This window comes from Triticum urartu, chromosome 7 (assembly GCF_003073215.2).
Source record: "Triticum urartu cultivar G1812 chromosome 7, Tu2.1, whole genome shotgun sequence".
Taxonomy (NCBI): Eukaryota; Viridiplantae; Streptophyta; class Magnoliopsida; order Poales; family Poaceae; genus Triticum; species Triticum urartu.
This window is the reverse complement of record NC_053028.1, coordinates 215,055,449-215,077,626: the sequence shown is the minus strand read 5'-3', so window position 1 is coordinate 215,077,626 and position 22,178 is coordinate 215,055,449. Positions and strand designations below refer to the sequence as shown.

Here is a 22,178-nt window from a genome sequence, read left to right as displayed (position 1 = left end):
TCAGACCAAAAGTTACCACAGTTGGACTACGTAAGTTATCACGTATGTCATACATAAGTTACCGTGTCATTTACACAAAAGTTTCCGGGGTATGTTTTCAATAAACTTTTATCCCAGGGTCAAAAAGTGATTATGATGTTTGCAGTGAGTTATCAGCTTTGTTGTGTATATTACCATGTTACACAAAAGTTATCGGGATATGTTTTTCAACAGTTTTCATTTCATCGGTCAAAAAATCACCGCGATATTTGTATATGAGTTATTAGCTCCCATGTGCGTGTATTATCATGTTGTTTACACATGAGTTATTGGGAGGTATTTTTTATCAAATTTTTTCCTTGGTCAAAAAGTTACCATGTCTAGATTAGGTAAGTTATCAGCTCTGTTGTATGTATATTACCATGTTATTTACACACAAGTTATCAGGGCATGTTTTCAACAAACTTTTATCCCGGGGTCAAAAGTTATCGTGGATGTAGTGAGTTATCAACTTTACTGTATGTACAATACCGTGCTATTTGCACACAAAGTACCCCCCCCCCCCCCCCCCCGCGATTCACCTAAATATCGGGGATGCAGTGGTTCTACCATGATATTCACAGTTATCATGGTGTTTGTACGTAAGTTATCACGACCGAGAGCTTATATTATCATGCTATTTGCCCTAAAAAGTTATGAGTATGTTTTCAACAATTTTTTTTCACGGGTCAAAATTATCGTGGTGTTTGCACCTAAGTTATTAGGTCTGGGATCATATATTACCATGTATTTATACAAATGTTACCGAAGTATGTTTCCAAACAATTTTTTACATGGTTCAAAGTTATTGTGGTGTTTGTATCTAAGTTATCATTTTCAGGAGCATATATTATCATGTTATTTACATGGAAAAAATATCAATGGTATGTCTTAAAATAAACATGGATCAAAGTTATCGTGTTGTTTGTACCTAAGTTATCAAGACTGAGAGCCTATATTATCATGATATTTACACAAAAGGTTATCAGAGTATGTTTTCAACAACAAAAAAATCACGGATTAAAGTTATCGTAGTGTTTGTACTTAAGTTATCATGTCCAGGAGTCTACATTACCATGTTATTTACGTTGTACTCCCTCCGTTCCATAATGTAAGACGTTTCTTGACACTATCGGAATTCGAATTCTACATGAAGAAAAAAAAATCATTTCTCTAGAATTACTCATCAACAGGTACAAACATAATGCATCAATCCTTCCAAAAATTAGCACGTCCATATGGGTCTACCCCTCTCTTTTCCCCGCTCACAAATAGAGTATAAAATTGAACTAACCTGAATTAGATACACCAAAACAAGCATAGCCCTGGCGGTAGCGCACCAGCAGGTCGTGGGTTCAATTCCCTAGTGAGCTCTTTTTTCCTTCATAGCTACAGCATCGTTCGGATAGGCCACGTTCGCAAATGAATTTCTTGTACGCGCGGATGCTTCGGCAGGCGCAGGACCTCCGCTGCAGCTAATCACCGAGGCGCATAAGAAAAGCTATTTCGACGCTGCAAAAATAATTTAGCGCGGCGGGCGTTGCGCGTCTTGTTGGAGTCTTGGAGATGCTCTAATGGCGCCCGGTGCCGCTCGGCGGGAATTCGTCGAGAAGGCAGAAGGCCGGCGGCCGCGGAATGTGGCCACCGTCGTGTGTACGGTAGTGGGCGAAATGGAGGGGAAGGGATCGATTGTTAGACGAGGGCCGAGGAGCCGGAGGAGGCGACCCCGGGATGGATGGGACCAACGCTTCTCGCGGTCACATCGGGCGGAGGTTGGTCGCGCTCGGCGCAGGCCATGGTCGGATACGCGGAGGAGCTAAGCCTGCCACAGGCAGCTCGCCGTGGAAGGGCAGATGCGGATCTGGCCTCTGCCATCCACCATTTTGTGAGCTAGTACTACGCCAGACAGGCTCAAGTAAACATCCACCTCCATGCTAAGGTAATTTCGTTCACCAGCATCTATGAATTCTCTACTCGAATCAAGTTCCGTTATTTTTGCCCCTAATTGCGGCTTGTATACACATCGATGAGTGTGATATAGCTGATAGTAATATCATTTCCTGAGATAGTCATCTGACTGTTCTAGTTGATGAATAGATTAAGCATCACATGTTGTGAGAGGACATTTACTGGTCTATATCCAAAGCAAACTAAATTGGTACACTCCTGAATTGTGGGAGTTTTCTTGTGATATTGCCAAAGGATGACCGGCTTCTTCATCACGCGTCTAAAAAAAAATCTGTAGCTTAATTGCTACTCCCTCCGTCCCATAATGTAAGACGTTTTTTTTATATAGATAGGAAAATGTCGACAAACCCCACACGGCCACACATGGGAACCCTGCCCTGATTTGGGCTGCGAGTGCCCCGCATGATGCACAAGATCTCTCTTAATATTATCTTTGCTACTATTTTATTGGGTCGTTAGGTGGATTACAATACAAAAATTGAGCAGTACCAGTAAAGCCCTGTGCAGTGCTGAGTGATTAAAGAGTTCTTTGCAGCCAGTTGAGATATAAAGTGATGTAGTGCTTCATTTGGAGATGAGAGAACTGCATTTGCTTGTGGAGATTAGCTAGCAACATGGAGAGAGTAGCAAGTAGGCAAATGCCCTTCCCAGCTGTGGTTGCCGCGGTGCTGCTGGAGCTACTAAGTGCAGTGGTGACAGCAGCAGGATGCAGTACAAGTTGTGGTAACATCAGCATCCCTTATCCATTCGGCATCGAGCCTGATTGCTACCATGAGGGCTTTAATCTCACCTGTGACTACTTGTACCGCCCTCCCAAACTTTTCCTTGGCGATGGCACTGTCGAAGTGCTCGAGATCTCCATCCCCAACGGCACGGTTCGCATCAACAGCACCAATATCATGCCAATGAGTCATGATATTGACGGTGCATCCAGGCCCAACACAAGCAGGTACCACACATGGGGTGGCCTCAGAGAGAGAGGACCGTTCTTTGTTGCGCCGGATAGGAACGAGTTCCTTGTGTTGTCGTGCAACAACATCCAAGTCATCCTCATGGGAGAGGACAACTCCACCATCAATGCCTGCGCCACTTACTGCCCATCCTTGGGGAACTCAGACGCACAGCCTCAGCTTATCCGGTATCTACTTCTGCATGGTGAATGCTCGGGCCTTGGCTGCTGTAATGGAGGCATCCCAAAAGGTTACACTTCCTACCACATCCAGCTCCAGCCTTCCAATGACTCGAGCTCCGATGCTAAATCGTCAGTATATATAGCCGAGGAGGGGTCCTATAACATCTCAAAACTCATGTCGGAACCTCGCGGTGTGGCACTTCCTGCCTTGCTAGACTGGGTGATCAGCAATTCATCATGCCAAAAGCAAAACTCTGTTGCTCCTGGATGCCGCAGCAGCAACAGCTTTTGTCAAAACTACACAAGCTATGTCTACAATGGCTACCAGTGCCGCTGCTCTGCCGGTTATCGTGGAAACCCTTACATCCTGGACGGATGCCAAGGTACAAGTTAAATAAATTTAGCTTTATTCCCTTGTCATACAAGTTAAGATATAAATTAGGGGGACTACAACTTAAACTCAGTAGCTATGCACGTGTGTTGTATATTTGAATATTTTACTGGTGTAGTTGGTTTTACAGTTTCTACAATAGCAAATACAGTCCCACTGGTGAGTAATTATTTTGACTTCCTTTCCATCATAATAGTTTATTTATCTTTGTACTGTTTTGTGATTTCACTAGATATTGATGAATGTGTTCATAAGGAAGCCCACTCATGCCATGGAATTTGCGAAAATACGCCTGGAACGTTTTACTGCCGCTGCCCTGATGGGACATATGGGAACCCCTCTATAGAAGGGGGGTGTATCAAGATCACAAATTACTCTGCAGGTGACAACCGCTATATAGCATTGATTACCTGTACTATGATTTTGTATAATCTTGTATTTGTATGCACAATCATATTGCTAGTAACATTCTGTTGGTACAGATTGGTAACCGTTCACTGATTAATCAATGTCAATTAATAAGTATGATCCATTCCAAATATATTATCTAACTACATCGCTGGAATGTTACCTCAAACCATTTTTGTCAAGATGGCAGATGCGGACACATGTGTGAGAAGAAAAAGTTATATTCCCTTATTTTTTTTCTTACATTCTACTACTGTTGTTTCTGTTGCAATCTTACATCCACCCCAACTATCTTTAAGATGTTCAATCTTGATGTTCATAGTTGGCAAGACTGAAACCTATCATGGCTATTCACTAATGACTAATGAACTAGTCATTTGGCAATGGCAACCCACTTCCACTCTGCTATTTATTTTGATATTGCCCCCTACAACTTTTGGAAGTTTGGAGCTTATGAAATCTCATCATACACTGCAGAGAAAATAGAAAATTGATAAATTGTATAGCTGTTTGTACCATCAAGTTACGTAATGTTATTTTCATACTTTTCAGGTTTAATCATAGGCATAGTAATCAGCGGTGTCTCAATTTTGCTTCTGGCACTTAGCGCTCCATTTGTTACACGTATGGTGAAGCTAAGGAAGGTGAAGAAAATGAGAGAAAAGTTATTCAACCAAAATCATGGGTTGCTATTGCAGCAGTTAATATCACAAAAGGCAGATATTGGTGAAAGGATGATGTTTACCTTGGGGGATATAGAGAAGGCCACAAACAATTTTGACAAGTCTCGTGAGGTTGGTGGCGGCGGACATGGTGTCGTGTATAAAGGAATTCTAGACCTACATGTTGTTGCCATCAAGAAATCAAAGATTGTAGTACAAAGGGAAATCGATGAATTCATCAATGAGGTTGCTATTCTTTCTCAAATCAACCATAGAAATGTGGTGAAGCTCCTGGGATGCTGCCTTGAGACAGAAGTGCCTCTATTGGTTTATGAGTTCATTTCAAATGGAACCCTATACCACCATCTTCATGTTGAAGGACCAAAATCACTATCATGGGATGATCGTTTAAGGATTGCACTTGAGATTGCTAGAGCTCTAGCCTATCTGCACTCGGCTACTTCAATGCCCATATTTCATAGAGATATCAAGTCCTCCAACATACTTCTGGATGAGAGCTTAATAGCAAAGGTGTCAGATTTTGGAGCCTCAAGGTACATCCCAATTGATCAAACGGCAGTGATGACAGCTGTTCAAGGAACACTTGGTTATTTAGACCCCATGTACTATTACACAGGTCGACTAACAGACAAGAGCGATGTTTTCAGTTTCGGCGTTCTCCTTATAGAATTGCTAACCAGGAAGAAACCGTATGTGTACAGATCAGATAATGATGCCGGCCTTGTAGCACATTTTGTCTCATCACTCAAAAAAGGCGACCTTGCTGACATAGTAGACCCGCAAGTCATGGAAGAAGAAGACGATGGAGAGCTCCAAGAAGTAGCCATGCTAGCGGCGATGTGCACGAGATTGGAAGGAGAGAGCCGACCAACAATGAAGGAAGTGGAGATGGCCCTTGAAAATTTGCGAGCCAGGAAGAAGCCTGCTCCATGTAATTCAGCAGCAATGAGATACGACGGCGATCAGATTGTTGTGCAGTATAATTCAATTGAAGATTTACTCGCCAAGAAGGATATGCCCGTTGAAGGGGGTGCCGAGGAATCGAGCAGACAATACACTATGGAAGAGGAAATCATGCTGTCAGCAAGGTACCCCAGATGATATCTTTTGGGCCTGAACAAAGGAGAAGGCTCTGTTTGTATGACAATGAGCAGATGTTCTTCATATTGACACGCTTCGAGGCATGCTCGAGAGAAAAATGTGCAAATATTCCTGCATTATTGTGCTGAAGTCACGAATTTGATAGTTTTTCTGTACCGACAGTTTTGCGTGCATGAATTCCATTAGACCTGTGTTTTTGTTTATGTCAATTAAATCGGGTCTCACTATCCAGTTTGTGCCAATGAAAGCGTAGAGTTTGCGTTCGTTTTCGCTGCGGGATGGCGCTATCGTGGGTAAAATGCAAGTGCGGTCCTAATTTTTTTTCAAAAGTGTCGATTGAATCCTAATTCTTTTAAAATGCACATCTGGATCCTAATTCTTTTTAAGTTGTTCACCCGAGGTCCTAATTTTGTCTGACCGCCGCTGACCAGCTCGCGTGGCGCTTTGACCACCGCCACGTCGACTCGAGGGCCCACGCGGGAGATTTCCCGCGGTTGGAGGTTGGGAATTTAAGCAGTTTGGCCCCTGGAGTTTATGCTTTCATCATTCCCCAGTCCCTAGGTCTTCTGCTCGCTCTCTCCCTCTCTCTGGCGCCGCGCCGTCGCCGCCATGTCCGCCGCTGCTAGCTCGTCTGCCGTGAAGCACCGCAGGAAGAAGGCTGCCCAAGCGCCTCCTCCACCTCCGGCATTAGCCCTTTTCTCGCCGCCCATCTCATCGCCGGCCCAAGCGGGTATGCTGCCGTTGGTACCATGCCCTAGCTGCCGTATTCGATTTACAATTCGTCTTGTATCAAAATCAGAGGCAAATCCTGGCAGGATTTTCTACAAGTGCCCCAACCACCATGTAAGATCTTCTACAAGTGCCCAATCGATTTGATTTTTCTGTGTTTCTTTTTGGCTGAATTTTTTTTACTCAATTTCTGTCAGATTCCACCAAATCCTTGCCAACATTATTATTGGGAAGATGGACCAGACAACTATTTTAATTTTTTGGTGAGAGGTGGATACGTCAGCCCTGGATTGAGCAGTTTTGATTCGGCTGGTGTCATTGCAAGTGAAGAAACAGAGGTGCAAGTGAAGAAGCAGAGCACTGTTGAGACTGTGGTGTATGCAGAAGCAATGCAGAAGATGAATGAGCTCATTTTTCTCTGTAGGAGTATTCTCAGTGCACTTGTTGTACTGATTGTAGTAGTGGTGTATGTAGGATTTAAGAAGTGATGTGGTAGTATGATGTATCCAGTGTTTAATGCTTGTTGGTGTATCCAGATGTTGATCATGTACTGTTGCAATGAAATTGAACTAAAATTTGGCAGCATTTTGGTTGTTTTTCTGTACTTTGGCAGCAATTTTTTTACTAGCATTGACAGCACAAATAAACAGTAATATACAAGGCCTTTCTTTTACTAGTAATTGAACTTAAAAGCAGTCTGAAAGATAGATAGATGGATTCAGCATTACAAGCTTTGAATCTTGTAGCTCCTGCAGTTCATCTGTATCATAATCACTGTCCTGCTCCCATTCAGATTTCTTCTTTTTCTTCTTCTCAAATTTTTCATCAACCCATTCTTCATACAGATCATCATCATCTTTGTCTACTTCATTGTCAAAGTCAACCCAGTCTGAATCCCATTCACTGTCATCACTGTCACTGTCATTTTCATTGGGGATTTCTTCTTCTACCACAATTTTCCTCCTGCTTCTTCTAAGCTCATGTCCAACATTTTGTCCCACTGGCGGAACACTGCTACTCCCTTCATTGCTGCTGCCTGCATTAAATTGGTTCAGTCTGCCTTTATGAGGTTTCACCTTAAACCTAGGACTTCCTCTTATTCCACTGCTAAACCCAGGAGATTTAGGGCTTAGTGCAGGAGGTAGCTCAGGTGTACCACTAACATGAATATCATCAATTACATTGTCAAAGGCCATGTCTTTGTGATCAACAAACAACTGAAAGTACTGGAATTTTGGAACAACTGCTGTCATATGCAAAGTGTCAGTGTCACAGTCCACAATCCGCAGTCCATCGCCTAAATTCTTTCCAGGCAGTAACCAGTAAATAACATGCTTAGATTGGTCACTATATCCCAGTTGCTGCATAAAATCAGTGAGCCAGAGAGGAGACCATGTATCTACTTCGCAACCATCGAACAGAGCAACTTTCCCATCGACATACGTCTTCGATCGACCAAATCCGTAGAAAAATCCAGCATAGTTGATTTCTATGGTAAAAACCTCCTCTTGTGGTCCTAGGTATCGAGGGATCCAGTCAAATACTACCATCGATTCGAGCTAAATAGGTATCCGCAGAAAAAGAGGATCGAGGGTTAGGGTTACGGGCACCACACTGACCGTATCGTGGAGGAGGATCTCCAGGTCGCCGATGCACAGGCGCCATCCTAGCGGCGCCGCCGTCGGACAAGCGCGTGCGATGGCTGCCTGCCTCTTCTCACCGGACCACCGCCGTCGATCTCCCCTGTTTCGCCAGAGCAGAGAGAGATGGGGAAGAGGAGAGGAAAAGGACTACGGCTGCGGAGAGATTAGGGTTGGGGGGCTCTTTTGAAAAAACGCACGGCTAGTCGTTATCCCGCGTGGGCCCTCGAGGCGACGTGGCGGCGGTCAAAGCGCCACGCGAGCTGGTCAGCGGCGGTCAGACGAAACTAGGACCTCGGGTAAACAACTTAGAAAAAATTAAGATCCAAATGTGCATTTTAAAAAAATTAAGACTCAATCAACATTTTTGAAAAAGAATTGGGACCGCGCTTGCATTTTACTCCGCTATCGTGGATGCGCCGTCATCAGCGTAGCATCGTCGCGCGCACACACGCACGTGCGCTGCACGTGAGTAAATCACGGTCGAACGAGCCATCTCGAGCGGCGCCGGCCCCAAATCGGCGCTCGGCGGAGAGACCTACCGGGAGGAGGAGCGGCGTGCGGCGTGCGGCGATGCTGGCCAGAACTATGGCTCCCATGGCCTCGTGGCGGGCTCCGCGGCCCGGCGCAGGAAGGCATACTGCGGCCGCTTCCTGGCTGGTGCGGACGCGGCGGCGCTTAGCTCTGCCGGGCGAGCCGGTCGGCGGAGAGGGCAGGCCGGCGGCACCGACGTCGTCTACATCCCATCGACGAAGGTTCCGTTTAATCTACTTGCTTGCTTGCCTGCCCACTTTCTTCGATTTGCATTCACGCTTCTAGAGATTTATTTTTAATTTTATTTTATTTTGATTGGAGCTGAGACACATGTGAACAGGGAAGCTCCATGGCATCTTCCAAGCAAAGAACAAAAAGTCACAGCTCCTGCTCGTGGTCCACTTGGCCACAAGACCAAACCTACCCACTATCCAAGCCCAAATGCTAGCCAAATCAGTGCAATAAGTAGTAAAATGTTCTACGACCACGGAGCGAGGGCAAATCCTGCAACAGCTAGTCACCTAATTTAGCCTTTCCCATCAGTAGTGTCGTAATCATGGGGCCATCTTTGAGTGCAAGTCATGTGCAACGTGCTATTATAATCACTCAACCTGGGTGTTAGGCTGTTTGCTAGTAAGTAGATGCTCCATGGGAATATGTCCAACGCTGACCATTTTTCAAAGAAAGCACTAGCCGCCTAGCTAGTTGGTAGCCCAAACGAATCAAGTCATCGTGCACGCGCCTTGAATTCCTCGGACTGCGCATGCGGTGGGTGTAGACTGCAGACAGAGTACCAGAGGGTATATTGGTTAAGTGGTGCTTGATTGGCTTGGAGGATGGGGACGAGAAGAACAGTCCACGAACATCACCACCTTTTTGTGGAGATTGAGATAGCCGCAGCTGCATCTATGGAGAGGTTAGTGCACACCGTGGCTGTAGTTGCAGCGTTGCTGCTGCTGCTGCAGCAGCCGTTGGACGCAGCAGCAGCAGCTACCTGCAGCACCCGCTGTGGCGGCATCGGTATCTCCTACCCCTTTGGGATCGAGGCCGGCTGCTACCGCGACGGCTTCAACCTCACCTGCGACCACTCGTACCGGCCGCCCAAGCTGTTCCTCGGCGACGGCACCGTGGAGGTGCTCGAGATCTCCATTCCTGGCGGCACGGTGCGCGTCAACAGCAGTAGCATCGCGCTGTCACCAGCAGCAGGGGCACCAGGCAAGAAGGCCAACAGCACGGCAAGGTACCACACGTGGAGTGGGCTCAGAAGGGGCGGCCCGTTCTTTGTCTCGCCGGAGAAGAACAAGTTCCTGGTGCTGTCTTGCAGCAACGTCCAGGTCCTCCTCCTCGCGGAGGACAACAGCACCGTCAACGCCTGTGCCACTTACTGCCCACCGGCCCCAGGAAAGGGCCAGCCTTTTCAGTTCCCCTTGAGCAAGGATTGCTCCGGCATTGGCTGCTGCAGTGCTGCCATCCCCAAAGGCTACACCTCTTACAGCATCCAGGTCCAGCCCCCTGGCAATGTTTCTGAATTCGATGCAGACTCTTCAGTCTACATAGCCGAGGAAGGTTCCTATAATGTCACACACCTGATATTCGAAACTGTAAAGACTCTTCCAGTCTTGCTGGACTGGGTGATCAGCAACTCAACATGTGGTAAGGAACTGCCTGCTTCTGGGTGCCGCAGCACCAGCAGCTCCTGTCAGAACTACACAAGCTTTGCTTACAAAGGGTACCGCTGTCGCTGCTCTGCTGGCTACGAAGGCAACCCTTATGTTGTGGATGGATGCCAAGGTATACAAGTTGATTTAACCTGATTTTATTTCCTTGGCTTACAAAGTTTTAATGCAAATTAGGCTGATCTGAGGACAGCTTAGTGCCTATAATTAGGTATAATTTGTAGTCTATCAGTTTTGTTTACGGTGCTCCGTTGTTGTTTGATTAGACATTGATGAGTGTGCGCACTGGGAACTCCACTCATGCTACGGAACCTGCATAAATATGCCTGGAACGTTTCGCTGCCAATGCCCTGATGAGACTAACGGGAACCCCTTCATAAAAGGGGGGTGCATCAAGAACAAGAAATCCTCTCAAGGTAACAATCACTACACATCAGTAATTATGTATTCATCTGATTGCAGCTCCATATGTGAGTTAAATTAGGTAGTAACCCTTCATTTGTCTGATGAGATTCAGTAACCCGAAAGCTTCACATTTTTACTTGTCTACAACTTGTTAATGAGATTGGAAAGCTGGAATTTCAAAGAACTGGTTTATACATGAGAATGCTTACATAACCCGTTATATTACTTGCTGAATACGTTCCGTTATTATTATTTCTGTTACTTGCATGCATAAAAAGTACTCCCTCTGTAAACTAATATAAGAGCGTTTGGATCACTACTTTAGTGATCTAAACGCTCTTATATTAGTTTACGGAAGGAGTACTCCCTTGTTCCAAAAAATCTCATTCTTAATCATCTGTGTGAGTTCAAATAGATAGTTTCCAGTAATCATTTTGTCATTGCAGCCTCTATTCACTAGTGATTATTTTAAGAGAAATTATAGTCCTCTGCAGGGAGGGAAGTTTTATGATAACTTAGCTTCAGTAGAGCACTTTTAGGCAGAAATTTTCAGTAGAGTTTGATAAGTTGCTTTTCTGTAAAGAAAACTAGCTTGGTTAGCAATCGCTTATGTGCTTTAATAAAGATAATATAGCATCATAGTGACAAGAGCTTAGTTAGCTAGCCAAATAAAATTGCTAAAGCTCTATGGTCCCAAACATATAAAGATAGCAAAAGTAGGTAATTTGCGTAGAACAATGGTACTCCGCTTAAATCTATTTACTAAATCTAATTGCATACCGCAAACCTTTAGTTGGCGGTAGAAATTATTCTTTGGTGCTAAATCTTGTGACGCAGGAATTGGTAAAAACATAAATTTACTGCAAACTGTTTCCTTTTAGTGAGATATGGGGTACGGATGCAATATGTGATTCTATTTCTCAAAATAATGCAGGTTTAAGCATAGGCCTAGTAGCCAGTGGTGGGTCAATTCTTGTGCTTCTGGCTTTTGGTGCTCCCTTTGTGACACGTAAGATCAAGCAACAGAAGGCCCAAAAAAGAAAAGACAAGTTTTTCAAGCAAAATCATGGGTTGCTATTTCAGCAGTTAGTATCGCAAAGAGCGGATATGGGTGAACGGATGATCATCACCCTAGCAGAGCTAGAGAAGGCCACAAACAATTTTGACAAAACTCGTGAGGTTGGCGGTGGAGGACATGGCATTGTGTATAAAGGCATTCTGGATCTACAAGTTGTAGCCATCAAGAAATCAAAGATTATTGTACAGAGAGAAATCAATGACTTTATTAATGAGGTTGCAATTCTTTCCCAAATCAACCATCGAAATGTCGTGAAGTTAATTGGATGTTGTCTCGAGGCAGAAGTCCCGTTGTTGGTTTACGAGTTCATTTCAAATGGAACTCTTGAGCATCATCTGCATGTAGAAGGACCAGTATCACTATCGTGGGACGACCGACTGAGGATTGCACTTGAGATCTCTACAGCTCTGGCCTATCTACATTCAGCTGCTTCAATGCCAGTGTATCATAGAGATATTAAGTCTGCCAACATACTTCTTGACGAAAGCTTAACAGCCAAGGTATCGGACTTTGGGGCTTCAAAGTTTGTTCCTATTGATCAAACGGGGGTGACTACTGCGGTTCAAGGAACAATTGGCTACTTGGATCCCATGTACTATTACACTGGCCGTCTAACAGACAAGAGCGATGTCTTCAGCTTTGGCGTCCTTCTCGTGGAACTGCTTACCAGGAAGAGACCACTCGCCTATCATTCTGTGGATGGCGATGGTCTTGTTCTGCATTTTGCCTCACTGGTTACGGGAGGCGTGCTGGCTGACTTGCTGGATCCTCAGGTCATGGAAGAGGAAGACGGGGAGGTCCAGGAGGTAGCTGCGCTCGCGGCAAAGTGCGTGAGGTTGAATGGAGAGGACCGACCGGCGATGAGAGAGGTGGAGATGACGCTCGAAAACCTGCGGATCAAGAGGAAGCAAGCTGCACGTGATGCGAAATCTAGGAGCTATGATGATGATGGCCAACTCTCTACCGACGACACGGCAAGTGAAGGGGACACCGAGCAGCCAAGTGGGGAGTACACCGTGGAAGAGCAAATCCTGTTGTCGGAGAGGTATCCTCGATGATGATCTGTTTTGGCCTGAAGAACAACTCTACTGCATGGTTCCTTGTAATACATGTCAAGTCAAAGGACGTCTTCGGATGATTTTGCTGAGGAGGAAACCTAGTTCCTATTCAGTTGTAAATCTTTCTGGAAACAATTTGGTAGCGATATTTCCTTGATTCAGATGATTTTGTACATTTTTTCATGTGAACGTTAAGGATGGTTCGGCGGACAGGGCGATTCGGCTCCAGAGCTCATCTGCTCCCTTGCTTGAACAGTAAATTCAAAAAAAAACTAGAAAAATTCAAAAAAAATCTTTTTTTTGCATGGAAGATGTTCAAGTGCCAATTTGGTGGTATTTGGACATCTGCAAAACAAAAACAAAATTGGGGTATGTGAGAAAGTTTATTGTTCATGCACTATTTGGACCGATTTTTTTTCCATGAGCTCCTCATATGTCTGCACATGACGAAGTTTTGCCTGGGCATCATGCATTTGAGTATCCTGGTTGACAAAAAAAATCAGAATTTTAAAATTATTTTAGTATTTTTTTCTTTGTTTTACTGTGCACCCAGAGCAGATGAGCCTAGGCTCAAAAATGCAGTATATATTAGTGCTTTGGCGCCAAACAATGCTTGTTTTTTATGCCTGTTGATTGGATTTGGATGTGGCAGTTGGTGGGCACCCTTAGTGCATCGACAGCCGGACTCCCCAAACCCTCGTATACGACTAGACGGACGACCCAGTCATCGACCGGTCAAAAAAAATTCAACCCGGTCGGGCGCCTCAAACTAGTCCTATACGTCCAGGCTGTTCGGCGCCCTCACATCCATCCCAAATCTAGGGTGGATATGGGAGGCCTGGACGCCTCCGCCACGTCAGCCCGGCCACCATGGCCTGCACCACCCCACTCCGTCCCTAGTAAAATCCTCACTCGGAGCTAACCCTAGCTCCACTTCACTCGCGCTTCGCTCTCCGTTGCCTCCCCTCCACTACCTGTTTGTTTCCCTCCCCCTCTACATAGTCATGTCAAGCAATGATAGCGGCGGAGGTGATAGGTCCGACCACGTGGACGACTAGGACACCTTCGTCCACGAGGATGAGCTGGCTCTCCGCATCACGCTACAACGCTCGTGGGTCGACACGGTCAGTAGCTCAGACTCTACTCCGCAAACTATCGCCCGTTGTCACAGCACAAACACCGACGAGGCCTGTCCCGCACCTCACACAGCTCCGCGCGGTTGGCTTGCCGCCCTCCCCCCTCTGGCGGTGCTCCTCACGGGCATTGGTGGGTGCTCGTTGCCGCACCGACACCGCATACACGGATGTCAGAATCAAAGGCGCGCGCCGCTCGCCGCGGGCTTGGGAGAGGGCGGCAGCATCGAAGGCGGCCATACATTCCTCCTGCCGCCGAAGCGAACTGCCGGTTTTGCCCGATGAGGAGAAGCTCCTCGCGGCTTTCTACCGCCGGTCACTGACAACTACAGAGACAAATGCCAGTCGGCTCCGTCGAAAGAATGCCAAGGCCCTCCAGCTCAGTATCCAGCAATCTGAGAAGGAGGTGGCTGCTACTCCCGCATGAGTCGTTGGGATTCCCCCAAGAGGAAGGGTGAAGCAGCAAGTAGCAAGTTTTTCCTTGGTTAAGAACCAAAGTTTATCGAACCAGTAGGATATTCTAAAGTACACACGTCAACAACACCTACACAGAAAACATAAACAAAACTTGTCCCCAACACGGCAAGAGAGTTGTCAAGCCATTGTCTTGCTATTACAAGGTAAAACTCAAGTGATAGAGATGGATAATGATAAAGTGGAACGGCAAATAAAAGGAACAATTTTTATAGAAGAATTAAGCAATGGAGAATAGATCCGGAGGCTATAGGTTCACTAGTGACATCTCTCAACAAGTAGCATGGTAAACAAATTACAGTTGGGAAATTAAGGAGATTGCAATATTTATGACTATAGGGTATGTGGATAACCAGACTATTCACTGAAACTAAGGAGTGTAGCTAGAAACAAATCGACGCCACAAAGGAAAACAGCACTGGAACTGAATGGTGACATCTTTAGACATAGGGTATGTGGATAACTGGACTATTCACTGAAACTTTGTTCAGGCACACCGGAACACATTATCATCAAAGCCAAGCCATACAATGAGTTGAACACAGTGCAAGGTAGACATTACGCTTCTGGGACCAGATTATCAGAAATGTTATTTCAGGCACAGATTATCATCAAAGCCAAGCCATACAATGAGTTAAACACAGTGCAAGGTACACATTATGTTTCTGGGACCAGATTATTAGACATGTTATTTCACTCAATCAGACAAACGGTGTGTGTTAACTACGTGTCGTGGTGAAAACTGGCACTTGGTGGGGACACTATAAACTTCATTAGTTTTCAGGAGATCTCAGGACAGAGATCACGAATTAGGTATACGCATTGGGGTTTGTCTGACTTCTGATAAGTGGGACACCATCGTCTCGCCAAACAATTCGATCCTCACACAAGGCAGCAACTGCCTCAACGTAAACTTGGTGCTCCTGTAACGTTGGGTTAATAAATCAGCAAGAAGAATATCTAAAGTCAATTGTACCGCTAAGAAATCTCAAACGCACATAAGATGCTACCTCGTGAAGAACCCTTGCAGCCAATTGCTCTGGAGTATCATTGGCTAACACAGGCACAACTCTTTGGGCTAAGGTCTTCCCTGTGTCAAACTGCTCATCCACAAAGTGCACAGTTGGTCCTGAGTATCTGCATGGTTGGAAAACGTCATCAAATAAAACAGGGTGACTTTTTCCAAAAGAGAAACAGGTAATACCATATGGAAAACAAGAAATCAGTAGTTCAGCAACCAATGCCATCATCCCACAAATCGACTTTATCAGTTATCACAAGACAATGAGCAATAATGCTTGCACAAATTTTTCTTTCGAGCCGATGCCAGGTACTTATTGGAGGAAAATGCAAGATGTTGAAAGGTGCTAGACAAAATGTAAAGTACCTGGCTCCAGATGCAATGACTGCTTTATGCACTTTTAAACCATAATAACCCTTGCCTCCAAATGCCGGGAGCAGTGAAGGATGTATATTCAGCATGGATCTGGGAAATGCCTTAACTAGCTCGCCAGGTATGAGCTTCAAGTAACCAGCAAGTAGAATGAAGTCTACCTTCAGATCCCTGTTTCACAATGGAGATAGCCATGAGCTAAGACATCCTGTGTGTGTCATGAAATACAATCTGAAACACTTGAAAGGGCAAACTGAGGCACATGGGTACACTTGGAGGCACAAATATATAAAAACTTGTATGCAGTGGATTTCGGTCAGAGCCATCACACTGAAGCAAAATTTGTGAACACAAGTTCATGCAACTAGAGTCTAGAAGACAGTAACATATCGCATCTGTAAGTTTCTATGTGATTTATCAACATATGATTACTGGCAGCCTCAGAACACGATAGACATGCGAGGTACAGAAAGCCGTCCTCGGTCAGAAGTTACAAATGTATGCATTTCACAAAGGAGTTGTAACGAGCCAATCTGACTAGGAGTGAAGCATGAAGAAGCCAAATGGCAGTCTTTTTCTTGCAGAATGAGAAGTATAATGAACTGCAGTACGAAGTTGAAAAATCACAGCCCTGAGATGAGATCAAACAGAACCAACCTCAGAACATTCAGAAGTTCATCTGTGGAGACCCCCTCCGGTGCCGATTTCAACTTCGTAAACACGACCACGGGAATGCCATTGCACATTGCGTACTCGGCGCCACCGCAGCCTGCGACATTCCGCCACATCAGAACCACCAATCCACCTCACAGTCCAAGAAAGAGCTGCAGGAAGCAAGCAATCATGGTCACCTGGCTTATCGGTGACGAGCGCAACCACATCCCCGTTCACCTTCCCACCCAGGGCGGCCTCGTGGATCGACCGGAAGTTGGAGCCCCCACCGGACACGAACACCGCGAGCCTCTTCCTCCTCACCCCGGAGTCCCCGGCGCCGCTATCCATCACCGCCGACGCCGACGCCGATGCCGCCGTGTATACGCGAGCGTTCGGACGGAGCAGCAACCGCCCGCAAGCGACGGCGCAGCGCTGCTGCCTCTTGGCCGCTAAGCCCAGGCGAGCGCCTCTCCTATGCTGGTTCGGGACGGGGTAAAGCGAGCAGCGCAGCCCGCAGCCGGAGGAAGCGACGGCGGCCGCCTCCATCGGGGGAGATTCCGCTGCCTCGGCAGAGAAGGTGGGTATCCGGAGGACGGAACGAGATTAGCGAGAAGGCTAAGGTGTGCTTAGGTATGAAGGTGGAGGTGAAGAACCCTAGCACCGGCGGCCGCCGTCGAGGGGCTCCTGCTGCGCGCCGCGCGGCGGCTGGTCGGGTGGACTCTCAAAAGGCCGACGGATGAAGGGAAATGCTTTTGGGCCGGGTACACTGAGCCTAGCATAATTTTTACTGCCATGCGCGGAGGATTCCAGCCCAGAATATAAGACCAACTCCAACGCCCCAAACGGACGTCTGTTTTATCCCAATTTTGTCCATTTAAATAGGACAATGGGACTACGTCCGACCATTTTTCTAGATACGCTGGCCGTGCGCTCAACGCGCAGACACATCTCGTCCGGCCGCCTAAATTTTTTTACAAATGAAATTTTGTCACCATGACCAGTAGTTCATGCCTAGCAGCTATAATTCATGCCGGCAACGAAAGCCAACGGCCGATAAACATATGCCAGCCTACAAAATAAGCAACCCTCAAGTTTTCACGCTGGCAACAAAGCCAGGAGCCGGCACACAAGCTAACCTTCAAAATGAACAACCCTCAAGTTCTCTTGCCGACAACAAAGCCAGCAACCGGCACACTTGAAAGCCTTCAAAAAGGACGACCATAATCCACGGCCAATGCCTCCCTAGTTCATGCATGTAACGCCCTCGATGCGTCTATATCTCCCACGTGTCGAAGTACGACTTAGAGGCATAACCGCATTGAAAGCAATGTCGCAAGTGAGGTAATCTTCGCAATCAACCCATGTATATAAATAAAGGGGAAATGTACATAGTTGGCTTACACTCGCCACGTCACACAGATGCATAAATAAGTCATTACATTCATCCAATACATTCATGGTCCGACTACGGTACCAAAATAAATATCAACCCCCAAATGCGACAAAGACCCCGATCGCCCCAACTGGGCACCACTACTGATCATCTGGAAAAGACACATAGTAACGACGAGAGTCTTCATCAAACTCCCACTTGAGCTCAAGCGCATCATCTGGAACGGTATCATCGGTCCCTGCATCTGGTTTTAAAAGGAATCTGTGAGTCACGGGGACTCAGCAATCTCACACCCTCGCGATCAAGACTATTTAAGCTTATAGGTAAGGTAAGGTATGATGTGGAGCTGCAGCAAGCGACTAGCATATATGGTGGCTAACATATTCGCAAAAGAGAGCGAGAAGAGGAGGAAAAAGCACGGTCAAACAACTATGATCAAGAAGTGATCCTAGAACAACCTACGTCAAGCATTACTCCAACACCGTGTTCACTTCCCGGACTCCGCTGAGAAGAGACCATCACGGTTACACACGCGGTTGGTGCATTTTAATTAAGTTAAGTTTCATGTTATCTACAACCAGACATTAATAAATTCCCATCTGCCCATAACCGCGGGCACGGCTTTCGAAAGTTCAAATCCCTGCAGGGGAGTCCCAACTTAGCCCATCACAAGCTCTCACGGTCAACGAAGAATATTCCTTCTCCCAAGACAATCCGATCAGACTTGGCATCCCGGTTACAAGACATCCTCGACAATGCTAAAACTAAACCAGCAACACCACCCAGATGTGCCAACAAATCCCGATAGGAGCTGCACACATCTCGTTCTCAGGGCACACCGGATGAGCAAGACGTCGGGTAGGCCAGCCCAGAGTTGCCCTTGGTAGCCCCGGACATCGCTCAGTTGGACCAACACTTAGAGAAGCATTGGCCCCGGGGGAGGGGGGTAAAATAAAGATGACCCTTGAGTCTGCGAAACCCAAGGGAAAAAGGCTAGGTGGCGAATGGTAAAACCAATGTTGGGCATTGCTGAAAGAGTTTTATTCAAGGCGAACTGTCAAGGGGTTCCTATTATAACCCAACCGTGTAAGGAACGCAAATTTCGGAAACATAATACCGATATGACGGAAACTAGGACGGCAAGAGTGGAACAAAACACCAGGCATAAGGCCGAGCGTTCCACCCTTTATCAAGTATATAGGTGCATTAATATAAACAAGATAATATGGTGATATCCCAACAATAAACATGTTCCAACAAGAAATGATCTCCAATCTTCACCTGCAACTAGCAACGCTATAAGAGGGGCTGCCAAACAATGGTTTGCTAGGACATGATGGGTTAGAGGCTTGACATGGCAATTGGGAGGCATGGTAAGCAAGTGATAGGTATCGTAGCATAGGCATAGCAAAAGAGCGAGCATCTAGCAAGCAAAGATAGAAGTGATTTCGAGGGTATGGTCATCTTGCCTGCAAAGTTATCAGAGTTGCGTTGATCCTCGTAAGCGAACTCAACGGGCTCCTCGTTCACGAAATCGTCTCCCGGCTCTACCCAAACAAGAACAACAAGCAAAAAGGAGCACAATCAACCACGTGCAATGCTCAAACAACATGATGCAAACATGGTATGGCATGCGGGATGCGATATGCGATGCATATGCAAGATTTGGAAAAGAATAAATGAACATGGCCTCAACTTGGAAATCTAAGAGTGCCACTGGAAAGGTGAGGTGATTTCGGTCGAAATCGATATAAAGATCATCGGAATCGGATGCATGGTTTGGAAATGGCAAGCAAAACAAATATGGCACCGGTCTGTGATAATCAGCAAGTAGCCATCTAAATGCATCAAGATAACTATACTACAACACTCAAACATGACAACAAAATACATGGCAGGGATCCACTCATGAAGCTTGACAAAAGATGAACACTGAGCTACGGCTAATTCATCCATTAACAGGTTCAAACAAGCATGGCAAAAGTGCAAATGATGACAGGTTTCAGACTTTGTGAAATTAACACAATTCTAGAATCTATCATCAGGAAGCAAACTTTACAGCATGAAAACTACATGCTACAGGAACTTAACATGGCAAAGCAAGGCATGGCATGAAGCTACTCAAAGCACTTAACAAAAGTCCCTTAGTGACATTGAGACAAAAGGGATCATAAAATACAATTGCAAGCATGTGAACATAGCAAAAACGTAAACAGATTCAGACTTAGTGAAAAACTGGAGCATGCAAAACAGTTAACGAGTAGGCATGTTTACGAGCTCGATGCACTCACTACAGAGCATGACATGGCAAACTAAGCATACACCCATCAAGAAGACATGGCATAGAAGCTAGACATGGCAAGAACAACAACATAGCATGCACGGACCAATAGCAACATCCTCGGCAAAATCGCTAAACATGTCAACAATCTGCCAGGATCATTTTATAGCAAAAGTAGAGCTCGATTGACTCAAGCTAGGGTGCTCCATAAATGCAAACAAAGACATGGGTGGATAGAGCACAACAATATTAACACATCTTTACTGATCATCCTCAAAAGAGGCACGGATCACTAGGAAACAACATGAACATATGACATAAAAACAAAAACAGAACAAGGACTTAGTGAAATTCTAAGTCCCCGGAATCAGCATCATTGGGTAAGCTACTTTGCATGCTGGTGCTAGTCATCACATAGATCACAAAAATACAAGAAAAGCACCTCTGTAAAGATAACATGACATTCTACAAAACACATATAGAGCTCAGGATCATAGCATGCACACATTAATCATGGCAAAAATGACAAAAGGCCATTTGTTGAAACAGATCTGACATATTCATCACATAGCCCTCTTCCAACAACATTTCGGGCATCAAGATGAGTTCAAATGAAAATAATGCAATGAGATGAAATGATATACTCGTCGAGACGAACATTTTGATATGCTACACGCACGAATTGGAGCTACGGATGCAGAGTTATGGCATGCGGAAAAATGCTAAAAGGCTAGGGTTTCGGGAGGAAAAAGTCAACCGAAATGTTCCAGATCCAGATCCGGCCGGAGTTACTGTAGCAGGGCGCGATTTTCGAAGATGGCCGGCCGGAGACGACGAAGAAGTCGGCGGTGGAGGCGGCCGGGCGGAGGAGAGGTCGCCGGGGAGGAGGCGCGGCGGAGGGCGGCGGCCTCGGGCGGCGCTTGCGCGGTGGTGCGGCGGCCGGAGCTGCTGCGGCGGTCGCCGGCGATGAGGAAGTGCGGCGGCCGGCGATGGGGAAGTGCGGCGGCGCGGCGGAGGTGCGGCAGGCCGGCGGCGAGGCGCGAGGAGGCGGTGAGGCGGCGCGACGTGGTAGGTGGCGGTGGTGGGCGCGCGGGCCTCGGGGGCCGGCGATGGGCTTGCCCGGGCCGGCGGCGTGGGGGCAGTGAGGCGCCACGTGGCGTGACCTGGTTGGTCCGGTGGAGTGGGCGGACGCGTCCGGTCCAAATCGGACACGTCCGGCGGCGAGGTGGAGCTGATTTTTAGGGTTAGGGGTGTAGGGATCCGGAAATGAAATGGAGGGGTCTATTTATAGAGGTAGGAGGAGTTAGGAAGCTCCAAATGAGGTGCGGTTTGCGGCCAGGCGATCGTGATCGAACGCTCTAGATGATGGAAGGGGTTTAGGTGGTTTTTGGGCCAGTTTAGAAGGGTGTTGGGCTGCAACACACACGAGGCCTTTTCGGTCCCTCGGTTAACCGTTGGAGTATCAAACGAAGTCCAAATGGCACGAAACTTGACAGGCGGTCTATCGGTAGTAAACCAAGGCCGCATGACAAGTCTTGGTCCAATCCGAAAACTTTTAACACCCGCACACGAAAAGAGGTAGAAAGGCCCACCGGAGGACATAGGAGCGCCGGAATGCAAAATGGACAACGGGGAAAATGCTCGGATGCATGAGACGAACACGTATGCGAATGCAATGCACATGATGACATGATATGAGATGGATGACAAAGACAACAACACACGAAGACAAAAACCCGACAACGAGGAAATAAAATAACTTAGTGCCGGATACGGCAAGAGTTGGGATACATATGAGGTAAATTACATCTGGGGTGTTACAACACTCCACCACTACGAAAGGCCGCTTGGCAAGTCCCGGTCCAATCCGAGAACGTTTAACACCCGCACAAGAAAAGAGGCAAAAGGGGACGCTGGAGGACATAGGAGTGCCGGAATGCAAAACGGACAACGGGGAAAAAGCTCGGATGCATGAGACAAACACGTATGCAAATGCGATGCACATGATGACATGATATGAGATGCATGA

At 46.5% G+C, this 22,178-nt stretch overlaps 3 protein-coding genes across 3 annotated transcripts; 2 read left to right on the top strand and 1 right to left on the bottom strand.

Annotated features, from left to right (window-relative positions):
- The first annotated feature begins 1,346 nt into the window (after nt 1–1,346).
- LOC125525447 (wall-associated receptor kinase 3-like) lies at nt 1,347–5,928 on the top strand. Its single transcript, XM_048690458.1, has 4 exons — nt 1,347–1,957; nt 2,522–3,501; nt 3,742–3,891; nt 4,470–5,928. The coding sequence occupies exons 2-4, from the start codon at nt 2,601–2,603 to the stop codon at nt 5,699–5,701; spliced, it is 2,283 nt and encodes a 760-aa protein (XP_048546415.1). The 5' UTR covers nt 1,347–1,957; nt 2,522–2,600; the 3' UTR covers nt 5,702–5,928.
- Nucleotides 5,929–8,497: 2,569 nt separating this feature from the next.
- Nucleotides 8,498–13,033, top strand: LOC125525446 (wall-associated receptor kinase 2-like). The gene is made up of 4 exons (XM_048690456.1): nt 8,498–8,825; nt 8,945–10,395; nt 10,547–10,696; nt 11,620–13,033. The coding sequence occupies exons 2-4, from the start codon at nt 9,441–9,443 to the stop codon at nt 12,819–12,821; spliced, it is 2,307 nt and encodes a 768-aa protein (XP_048546413.1). The 5' UTR covers nt 8,498–8,825; nt 8,945–9,440; the 3' UTR covers nt 12,822–13,033.
- A 1,947-nt stretch (nt 13,034–14,980) lies between these two features.
- LOC125522743 (phosphoribosylglycinamide formyltransferase, chloroplastic-like) lies at nt 14,981–17,230 on the bottom strand. The gene is made up of 5 exons (XM_048687775.1): nt 16,673–17,230; nt 16,479–16,590; nt 15,816–15,992; nt 15,439–15,565; nt 14,981–15,351 (listed from the first exon to the last, which is right to left on the bottom strand). The coding sequence occupies exons 1-5, from the start codon at nt 17,019–17,021 to the stop codon at nt 15,238–15,240; spliced, it is 879 nt and encodes a 292-aa protein (XP_048543732.1). The 5' UTR covers nt 17,022–17,230; the 3' UTR covers nt 14,981–15,237.
- Between the last annotated feature and the right edge of the window lie 4,948 nt (nt 17,231–22,178).